This window comes from Pleurodeles waltl, chromosome 6, assembly GCF_031143425.1.
Source record: "Pleurodeles waltl isolate 20211129_DDA chromosome 6, aPleWal1.hap1.20221129, whole genome shotgun sequence".
Classification (NCBI taxonomy): domain Eukaryota; kingdom Metazoa; phylum Chordata; class Amphibia; order Caudata; family Salamandridae; genus Pleurodeles; species Pleurodeles waltl.
Window position 1 is genome coordinate 843,170,151 of NC_090445.1, and position 11,327 is coordinate 843,181,477.

The 11,327-nt window shown below is 47.5% G+C and overlaps 1 protein-coding gene across 2 annotated transcripts in view; it reads left to right on the forward strand.

Moving 5' to 3' along the window:
• The window catches only part of LOC138300325 (solute carrier family 2, facilitated glucose transporter member 9-like), a 322,183-nt gene extending 311,152 nt beyond the window's left edge, over nucleotides 1-11,031 (forward strand). For both annotated transcript variants that reach the window (XM_069239555.1, XM_069239554.1), the window contains exon 12: nucleotides 10,432-11,031. In XM_069239555.1, the coding sequence (XP_069095656.1) occupies nucleotides 10,432-10,665 (234 nt within the window). In that variant the 3' untranslated portion in view covers nucleotides 10,666-11,031. The remainder of the gene's footprint in view (nucleotides 1-10,431) is intronic.
• Nucleotides 11,032-11,327: the final 296 nt, after the last annotated feature.

Genomic DNA, 11,327 nt, shown 5'->3' on the forward strand with positions numbered 1-11,327 from the left:
ACAGACCATTAACTTGTTACTGGCAATTATTTCCAGAGCATGCACCACTACTCATTGGATTTTTGCAAGAGCATAAACAAACCAGAGTTCGGAATTATTAAATCATGCAGCACCATAAGCTATCTGTGCTGCACCTCATTAATGCCAGGATTCTAATTAAATGCTCAGATATTCAGTAGAGCTTCACAATCTCATCTGCAGATATTCAGGATACCAAATCTGTCAAACGTTGTTTCACAGTCTTTGACAGATTGACACCCCAAAAATTTAACATGTTTCAGAGAGACTTGAAGCCAATCATAACGGCACAGCTTTCCTGCATGGGGATACCAATTACACTGTACACCTCCCTTTAACGTGTAGAACCTCGATATGCTATCAATCCAAAGAGTTCATTCGAATTCCAGTAGTATATTCCTACTGAGATACAATACCCTTTTTCCAAACAAACTCCGATAACTACCTCATTCTATCCAATCTACAGCACAGTCCGTTCTAACAGCTGGAGATGTTAACCTCTGATGGATAAACCTAACCCTAAACAGAGTCCAAACATCCTGGGAAATATGCCAGACTAGTGTTCAGACAAGTTGTAAATTGCCCAATCCACACATCAGCCTACATATTAATGTAGGAACTAGTTCAGAGTGCCCTTATAATCCCAAACGGGCAAGTAATGGGATTTACTAGCCACTTCAGGATTAGGAGTTGGAGCATTTCACCCAGAGACTTCTGCTATGGAAATCACGGGCAACAACGTGCAGGTATTAGTGTCAAAACAGCAGTTTATTCAACAAAATCCTATAATTGGGAGTATTCAGCTTTTCGTACTGCTTGTTGCGTATGTCACTAGTACGTGGTGGTCTGGGGTGGTGTGCAATACACCACCCCCTGACCACCACATACCAGTGATATACTAAAACTCACCATATGACATCCAGGATGGTCCAATCATTTACTACCACCCTTTCCACCTAAAACATATCCGTCTTATCCCTGAAGCAAATTCAATGTGAAACCTACCCAAAGTAGAAATACTGTAAATATGAATGTTTGTAAACAACCCGACCTTGCCTGCAGACCTGGAATCCAACCTATAAAGTTTCTACCTCCACGTTACCAATTCATTCAACAAGTGTCCCCCTTTGGACATTTAAAATGTAGAGTAATCAACTGGTGAAACAAAGAATTAGCTGAACTTAAACTGTGGTGCCAATGTGAATGAAGATGGAGCAAGTTCAGTTCTAGTGTGTTTTTTGTACAACGCACGGTTACCCATTCGGGCCTCCCAGTGCTGAGACAGACACACATGCCAGTTCCTTAAGTTATTTATAGGATATAACTGGGCTGAAATTAGAAGATATGTGTCCTCAGGAGTTTCCTGACAGTGGTTTCTGCTTGATCTAATCTAAGGTTGGTAAGGAGATTATTCCATACTTGAGAACTAGATATACAAAGGATCACCTCCCACATCTCTTCTTGGTGATCCTGGGTACTGTCAGCAACTTTAAGTTTCCAGCTCATAAAGGCCTCCTGGGAATATGGGGGGGGATAAGAAGTTGCAGGATAAAGGAGGGACCTTTTCTGTGTATTGCCCAATGGGCAATGCATAGAATTAAAAAATGGATTCTTTTTTGCACCGAATGCCGGTGCAGGGCTGCTAAAGCTTGGGCAGCTCAATGGTGTTTGGGAAGTCTATGAAGAGTTCAAGCAGCAGCATTCTGGCTGACTTGCAGTCATCTCAGAACATACTTGGGACTTCCTAAAAAGAGGGAGTTTCCTTAGTCAATCTGAAAGTAGATCAATCCCTGTATAACTACTCTTCTTGATGGTGGTTGAAGCCATTGAATGACTTTCTTTAAAGTTCTCAACTGTCTGAAGCATCCGAAGCATGTTGCTGACAATTTATTGGCTTGAGTTTGCAATTACAGTTTGCTGTCCAGTCAGAAACCTAGACTTTTTCCTACTTGGGTGTGGAAGGGATGTGAGTCAGAGGTTGTGGATGCTCTCCAAGGTATTCAGGGCATGCTAGTTCGTTCTACGTTGAGAGATTACCAACAATCAGCACATCTGTTTTTCTACCCTTGAGTTTAAGGCTACTGTCCGACATCCAGCTTGTGACCCCACTTTAGGCATGAGTTTAATTGTAAGGATGCACGCCTTGTTTCTGAAGTAAGAGGTATGATAAGCAGCAAGTAGTCAGCATATGACACAAGTGCAAATTCATGTGCTTGTCCTATCTCTTCCAGGGGGAGCACATATAGATTAAAAAGTGTAGGGGTTAGGGAAGAGCCTTATGGGATGCTGCAACCAATAGGGTATGTGGCAGGGAAGAAGGATTCTTCACAGACATGGAAGCTTCTCTTTTCCAGAAAAGCTAAAAGCCAATATGGACAGTGCCTGTAATTCTGGCTTCCTTAATCCTTTGAATGAGAATAAGCTGTGAAGCCGTGTCAAAATCTGCACTGAGATCAAGCGTATTCATGAATGCTGAGCCACCTCGGTCTAAAATGGCCCGGAGTTCCTGTGTGGTTACTAGCAGAGCAGTCTCAGTGCTGCTTCATCTGAAGCCAATTTGTGTGGGACAGAGGATTGAATGCTTTTGTAACAAGTCAGAAAGATGCTAATTGACATGTTTCTCTAATACTTTCCTTGCTATGGGGAGTTTGACGATTGGTCAATATTTTTCTGTCAGAAGCGGATCAGCAGTAGGCTTCTTCAGTAAGGGTTTCACTATTGTATGTTTTTAGGAGGGACGTTGCCACTAACCACAGATCTGTTAAGGATGTCCATCAAAATTAGTAGGATAGCTTTAGTGCCTTCTCCAAATCTTGTGGTGCGGGATCAAGCGACGAGCCTGACTTTCTAGAAGCTAGAATCCTTCTGTATCTTTCTTGTAAAAGCAGGGAAAATAATTCAGCTTGGCTGTGGTCACCAAGGGTCTGATTTAGATCTCAGCTGATGAAATACTCAGTCACAAACTTGACTGATATCCCATCTGCCAAAATATGATCCCCATAGGATATAATGGGATTGTAATACTGCAAACAGAACATCTGTCACATTTGTGATGGAGTATTCCCCTTCACTAAGATCTAAAGTCGGCCAGAGTCTCTAAAGAAAATAGGACTTTGTACTGCCATTTTTGGTAGGGAGTTTAGGATGTGTATTTCTTTTCAGTGAGGGCATTTGCAAAAATATCACAGTGGTTTACAAAAGGAGGGGGACCGGTCGTAAGGGTGGGTATCTTCAGTAATCTATTTACTATCCTATACAATTCCTTATATGTCAGCATTTTGTGCTGAAATAGAAGTTTCTGACCTGCTTTATAGCATGTTGGTACCTTTTTGTAGCTTTTCTGTAACTTTCTTTAAGAATGACATACGATTTCCTCCAAGTTCTTTCCTTTTTTTAAATTTTGCCTCTTTCTTCGGTTCCACACATTCAGAAGTATACCACTAAGCCCGTCCACTAGTCCACTTCAGCTTTTGTGGTGTACATGGAACCAAGGGATTCCGAGTTTTCTTGTATTCTAAAAAGACAAATAGCTCAGAAGAGTGTTTTGGCAATGACCTACAATTAGGTAAGTACATGTGGACCCTGTGAGCATGATGTATACTTTTAAATGGATCCTTAAGGTGGGGTGCTCTGTAACTCAAACTGACCGTACCATCTTTAGAGACGACTGGGACCATATGAGGTCCCAGATTTGTTTTACTAGGTGCCTTATTTAGATGTCTTACCCCTGAGGGAGCATGGTGTGGCCATGAGCGCGATGGCCAGTTGCTGAAAGAGCTCTGCGCACCAGAGGATAAGGAGAGGACAGCAGCAGCTCTGAGGGAGCGGGGAGGACTTCCAATTATTCCCCAGATGGCAGACGTGCTCCAGCCATGCCTTCGAGCCAGAGTGACGCTATGAGTTCCAGACAACGGATGCATTCACCATCTGCCCTCATGGCCCTTCGCAGCTTTGGGCTTGATTTGGAACCGCCTGAGATGGTTTACATCGCTTTTGGCTGGCGCAGGAGTGCTGAGGCCCGCAGGCTACTGTTTCCCCAACCCCACCGACCTCACCCACCCCATCCCACCTTCCCATGTTGGGCAAGACTTGAGGTCCAGGGTGTGTGTGGGGAGGGTGTCTTGCTCCCCCCCACCCCCCCACTCTTCCCTACATGCGAGGTGCATCAGGGACGCAGCACATGGCGCAGACTCCACTGCGGCAGGACCAGCAGAGTGACCGAGGGTCAATGCATACTGCCAAGGCCACAGATGATGAGTGGGGCTGTGAAGGCCCGACAGCCTGAGACAGCATATGGGCCTTCATGGACACGTGCATCCGGCCCGGAGAGAGTGGGCCTGCAGCCCCCCGGGCACCACACCTTAAACTAACTCTAGCCACCTGCTTGGAGATGGAGATTCGCCCTCACCCCTTCTCCTTCGGGTATTGTGATACCCCTTCCCTTGCTTGGGAATGGGGGCCCTGCACGCTCCACACTTTGAGGGGGGCATTCAGAACACTACAGGGGTTCTGTAGAGCGTGGTGGGGGATCAACTTCCGAGAGAACACCTCGCCATATGTGGACCACCCACTGGCGGACCAGCGACCTGTGCTCCCCTACTGAGCATTGCTGTGGCCCACTTCTAAGACCCCCATGATGCGGCCCTCAAAGGACACTAAGCAGACTGGAAGATGGGGGTACACATGTGCAGCATCTCATCTCACTCGTACTTTGGAACTATCTGTGGCATTGGTGGGAGAGCATTGATCAGTCCGCTTTTCTCCCACCTCACCACCTTAGATCGCTCATGACCGACTAAGGGTGCATCCCTCCTCTCTCTCTGTTGATTAACTTTGCTGACCTAGGGGAGCAGCACCACGACCCGGACATCAATTCCTGAAAAGCCGTTGCTCATCCAGAGATCGGGATTGCACCTCACCACCTGGGGCATCATTGAGGAAGGATACCCACTTACCTGCTTGTGCCCTGTTAGGCCCGGGACCTAGCTGCAAGGATAACTGATCCACTCTGCTCCACCACTGAAGCTGGGTCGACCCACCCCTACCCTTCAGTGCCACAAAAGGAGCAGGGCAGCCCAATCTTCAGGCATACACAGTACATCTGATCACACATCTGATTGTGAGGGGCCCCTGAGTGGGCTTGGAGGACTTGCTACTATCGTATTGTGCACAGACATTTGGTGCATCTTTTCTATAGCGCCAGGAGGTAGGCGAGCTGCTGACCACTTGCTTCCCCTAATTAGCCCACTGGTCCTCCATCAGGAACAGGAATTTGACCTCATTATGTCTGCAGGTAAATCCAATAGTAATGCTGCTCAGCAATTATTATTCTCAGATTACCTCCCTACCACAAGCTTGGGCCTTCGTCTGCAACCACGATTGGTGTCTGACATACCACCAGCCCCTGCTGCAGCACAACCACATCCCACGATGGAACCATCCTACTGGAAATCACAGCAGGGGGCAAACTCCTGAAAGGCATGGACAACAAGATCTCAGAGCTGGTAGAGTCTTGTTCCAGCTCAATGCACGGTCACACGTGGACCAAGAACTGCATTACCTCAGGATAAACTGTCAGACCTTGAGGATAGAAGCCAGAGGGCTAATGTGTGCTTATTTGGGTTTCCTGAGCGGTGTGGCGGGAGAATATGTTGGGCCTTTCCCAGGGACATCTTCCCAACCCTTACCGGCATCATGTTCTCCCCCTGCTGGAGTTGCAACAGGTGCATAGGATGGGGCCCCTTCGTAAGGATCCTCCTGGAATACCACACTTGCGATCATAGCCTGCTTCCTCAGACATGAACAAGTGCAGCAATTGCTGACCGCAGCCTGCTCACATGGCCCTATGAAGGCCAAGTGCTGCAGGTAACTCCTGATTTCTCCCGGGACACGAATGAGAAGTGGAAGGCCTTTCTGTCCATGCACCAACAGGTCAGACAGTTAGATATCAAGTTCGGTCTCTTTGAGCCTGCCCGGATGTGGATAACCAAGGATGGTCGATCCCAAGATTTTCTCGATCCTCTGAAACTCCTCTGTTTCTTAGATTGCCTTCTTGCCCAGCCGGTAGACCACTCTTTCCCAGATGCCCAGGCTGTCCGTCTGCTGTAGGTGGTGCCCTCTGCTAACCCAACCCAAGATAGCTGATGGGACAGTTGAGGTCACCAGAAGTGGGGCAGACTTCTGGATCGACTGCATAGAACCCAAGAAGGCAGGGAAACCGCTCTACAGGCAGTGGCGACACTAACACAGTAACAGTGAAGGGACAAGTCCAGATCCCCGCTGAAACCTCCCCCTACAGAGAACTGAAATTGCTCCATTGCCTGTCTGGCCACGTCTATGCCAATAGATCTGACTCCAGTGGACACACCCTGATGGCGCTCCCTGATGGAAGGCTGAGTATAATGCTGTTGTGTGTACTGCGCTGACTTTTGTTCGCCTGCGCCAATTGAGTTTTCCCTGGGTGCCTACTCCTATGGAGACGATCAGGGGACACATGCATAATGTTTGCAGCCAAACGCGCTTGGGAGCTAGGGTCCAATATGGGCCCACCAACACTCATTGGGATGTTGGCTCTCATGGCCCACCCTTCACTCCCGGCCATACCATGGCCACATTCACCTGGGACTAGCATACCATTCTATGAGCTTTATTGTTTGGACTATTAACATGTTCTGCTTAATTGCCTCTGTTTCCCCATTAATGTTCTGGTTGTTGTAGTCTTACAGTGCTATGCCGGTATGTCTGCCTCACTGCACATGGGCTTCCTGGGGGTCCGCATGACCTATACCTGCCCTAGATGAACCTGCTACAGCTTTGCCATGTATTCCAACACCTGTCCCTCTTAATACATACTTTGGTTGCCCCCACAAGACCTAGGGGCAATGACCATATACTATGCTTGCGCTTTATTATCTGCCCCTCTCCACCCCACCACTTTACCCTCCTTTCTCATCATCTCATATCATCTAGGACCACAGCATGTTCACGGTCACTGTATTCTTGATCTGGCTCGGTCTCTAATGTGTAAGCCCCGGTATGCTCCCTGACACCTGGGCCAATGTCACTCCCTGCAGCAGCACTTCGTCCCAGCTCTCCACTAACTACATGGTTTCCTACTCATCTTTCTATTTCCACCGGCTGTTCCTTCTCCCCCTGACTGGAGTCCTCCGGTGTGTGAGCAGCACAAACTTAGATCCGCTAGCGGTTTCTGGTCTGTGCTAGTTTTTCAATCCTCATACCTCGATCGTTGCTCCTTTTCTATCCTTAAAACGTGGATAGACCCAGATAGCTGTTACGTCCTCGCTAAAGTCAAGGATGACGACCATGCTGTGTACCTTGGCTTCGCTTATGTCCTGGTGGGTATTAAGCGCTCCTTTCTCCAGTTCAAATTCCTCCTCACCGAAATGTGGGCACCCATTTCCTCCTAGGGGGTGACTGTAATCTGGCACATGATCCGTTCTCGACCATACTGATCCCCTGGATCAATGTAATGCAGCAGATAGAGCCCTGATGGCTGATGAAATGTTGAACCATGGCTTGACAGAGCACTGGTACCTAACCCACCCAACAGATCGGGAATACACATTCACATCACCGGTTCATGATACCCACTCCTGATTAGACTACTTCCTAATAACCCAAATGATGGTGGTCTACGTCCATGACTCCTGCATCCTAGTGGTTGCACCCGTCAGATCATTCCCCTGTCCTCCTCGCCCTATCTTTGGGGCTTCCACACCCAGGACAAAAGCCATGGTGCTTACAGATATCACGCTACACTACTCCGCATGGCACAACTGCGATCCCACGTTGCTACTTAGAAAACAATAAAAGCTTGGTCTCCTCAGGCAGGGTCTTATGGGCTGCAGCCAAGTTCACAGTTCGGGGCCAGCTATTGAGGGATGCAGCAAAGACCTATCCAACAGGCAGACTTGGAGAATATGATAGCAACCCTTATGCACCAATATACCGCAACCCCTACTCCCGTCCTACGCTTTCACCTGGAGGGGGCTAAGATGGATCTCAATGCCCTCTTTACATCTAAGGCAGAGTATACTCTCCAAAGAATGAAGGGATGCCAATATGAACATGGGGAGAAGGCAGGCTGCATTCTGGCCGCACAGCAACGACAACAAGAGACAGCTCTAGCCGTAACAGCGGTTCAGTCTTCGACTGGGGATACCCTTACATGCCCCCAGGATATTGTCCATGAATTGGTGCCCTTTTATAGGTCCACTTACACTCCCAAAACTACAGAAGATCCTGGTCGCCTCTCAGATTTTCTCTCTGATATACCTCAACCCTGACTTACTGTGGATGGCAGGTGCCTGCTGGAGGGAGAAATCAGTAAAGATGAGATTGCACAGGTCATCTCCAAACTCTCCTATCATAAGGCACAGGGGAAAGACTGATTTCCTGCAAAATTTTACAAATGGGTGGGGGAGGAGGTAGTCGCCTCTCTATATGAAGGCTTTCAGAGGCACAGCGACTACTGACACCTTAAACCCCCATTTCTAATAAGGCAGCCATTATTGTCCTCCCCCAAACAAGGGAAAAGACCCTCTGTTATGCAGCATTTACCGTCCCATAACTCTCCTAAACGGGGCTATCAAGATCGTGGTCACAGTACTGGCGGCCCATCTACGCAGGGTCATACCATCCCTTGTGCATCACATGCAGGTGGGTTTTGTGCCCAGCCGGTCATCTAGAAACCATCCTTGCACCTTAGCGCATACTCTGTGGTCAGTGAGGGATTCACAGGATGAGGCTCTTGCTCTGTCCCTAGGAGAAAGCATTCAACAGGATCAAGTGTTGGTACCTCTTCAAGGTCCTGCGCCATTTTGTTTTCGGTGACTGCTTCATAGCCAAGATCCACTGGCTCTACGACTCCCCACGGCACAGGATACCTGTGGCAGCTTTGTATTGGACCCCTTCCCCATCAAACATAGGACACGGCAAGGCTTCCCATTATCGCCGTTGCTGTTCCTATTAGCCATGGAACCGCCGGCTACTGTCATCTGACATACCCCGACAATATCTGGAGTCCCCCCTTCTGGGTATGAATCCCTTGCTGGTGCCCCTCCCTCTTCTGTGCTCCATTGACAGGACTATCTGCTCCTTCTTGTGGTGGTCTTGGCCTGCCTTCAGTACAGATGTATGCATTAACGCTACATCTCTCACAGATCGCGTACATGCTCCCTGGTATGAAATACTCACAGGTCCTCACAGAACAAACCTTACTGCGCTGCCCTGAGGGATCAACCCCACTCTATGGGGAAGGGAAAACTGGTACTCAACTTATCAATCCCACAGTACAAGCAATGGTGAAATCCTGGAGGCATGCACGTGCCACGCTTGGAGTAAACTCACATTACGATGGCCACACTCCACTATAGGGTAACACCAAACTGCAGGTCGGGGGGCGATGCTCGACTGGAGAGTTTGACAAGCAGCAGGCATCACCCACCTAGGCCAGGTAATAATCAACAGCAACCTGAAACCCTTTGACATGCCCCGTGATGAATATAATCTCTCCTCGCAGCAAGCCTGGAGATATGCTCAGCTACTGCACTGCCTTACCTGTAGCTTGGGGTCTCACCCTTTGTCCCTACAATCATTGCCAACTGTCTCCTAACAAGGAACCGGGCCACTTTTATGGGGTAATGTCGGGCCTACACACCCTCATGATTTGCCAATTCGACTCCCTGCCTCTTCTCCACAACTCCACCTCTCCTGGCAATTAAAGCTACAGGTAGAAAAAGATCAGGAAGACTTGGCAGACCTTTTAGAAGCCCAAGCCCAAGACCATGGGAAGCATGGAAGAAATTCAGTCTTTTTAAGACACTCCACAAATCGTATTGAACGCCTGTCAAGCTACAGACGGCAGGGCTTGTGCACCACGCCCACTGTTGGTGCTGCCCACACCACCACTACGACCTACTGCATTTAACATGTGATTGCACCTCCATCACTCCCTATTGGGCATAGGTTGGGCGAATGTTGCAGGACACAATACCTTTACCGAACCCACACACTCTACTGCTCATCTTTCTCCATGATTCCGCCTGTGCCCCGGACTTGACATGCTCACAGGCCCGTCTTCTGCACATTACACTAACCCCTGCCAAACTGCATACTAAGACACTGGCCTCCCCCACACCTCCCTAGTGCGACAAATGGCTCTCAGCTGTGTACCATACGACGTTGTTTGAACTCGCCACTTACAACCTACAGGACAGAGCTGACCTATTTTTTCAGACCTGGGCACCTTTTCTGTAAAATGAAATAGGCCGCCAATGAATCTCCTAATCTTGTATTACGCCGCTGTTAATGCCCCAGAACCACCTTTACAATTGTGATGTCTTAAATTAAATGTACTTACATAAATATTCAACATTTGTCTTGGTGTTGCAGATGTCTGCTGGGGCCTTCAGTTACCTTGTGTTCTGCGGGGTCTGTTTCCTGGTGGCACTGTATGTCTTCTTCATCATTCCGGAAACGAAGAATAAAACATTTATGGAGATTAGCCAAATGTTTGAGCCTTCTGTGTACACACAGCTCTCTACTGAGGAACTTAAAATGAGTAAGTACAATGGATATGGCGCCTTAGAAAGCAACTCACTGGAGTTCTCCAGATCTGGACTTTGACATGATATGGCTTCCTGCATCTTCTTTGCAAGTCAACATGGAGTGCCTGTTACACAGCATACCAAAGACTTCACAAAAGTTTATGGCAGCATATTGCTTCACTTGTGTACTCAACGAAATGTGCCATTTTAATTTGAAGATATGCCAATAACATATCTGGGATTATGGAGTGAATTGCGAAAATGTGCGTGCTGTAATCCCATACTTTGAAGATCACATATCCAACCACGGCAATGTGAACATTTTTTCAATAATGTACTGTTTAAATAAGAAAGCCAATTTATAATGAATGGCAAAGCACTAAACGTCCAGTGGATGATAACTTATGAAATGCTTTGCTACAAATAAATCTTTTGCAAAAACATATTTCCTCCTAGTTTGTCTTCTTTATTGATGCGGCATCGGGCTCACTGAATTCCACAGATGGTGATATTTGTGACTCCAGATATTGGTACTCCTACAGAGCTCAAAATAATCCTGAAGGTAGTGAAACAATTTTGAACTTCTTACAAACGAATGTTCATTTTTAATCACTGTCCGATGAGCCCCTTCTCCAAGAGACCGTTAGCATATTAGGGAAGGGTAAACAGGGTGGGATAATATGAGCCTCTACGTCTTTAATAAAATCCAGGTTTTTTGTTCACCTAGGCTAATGAAAATCT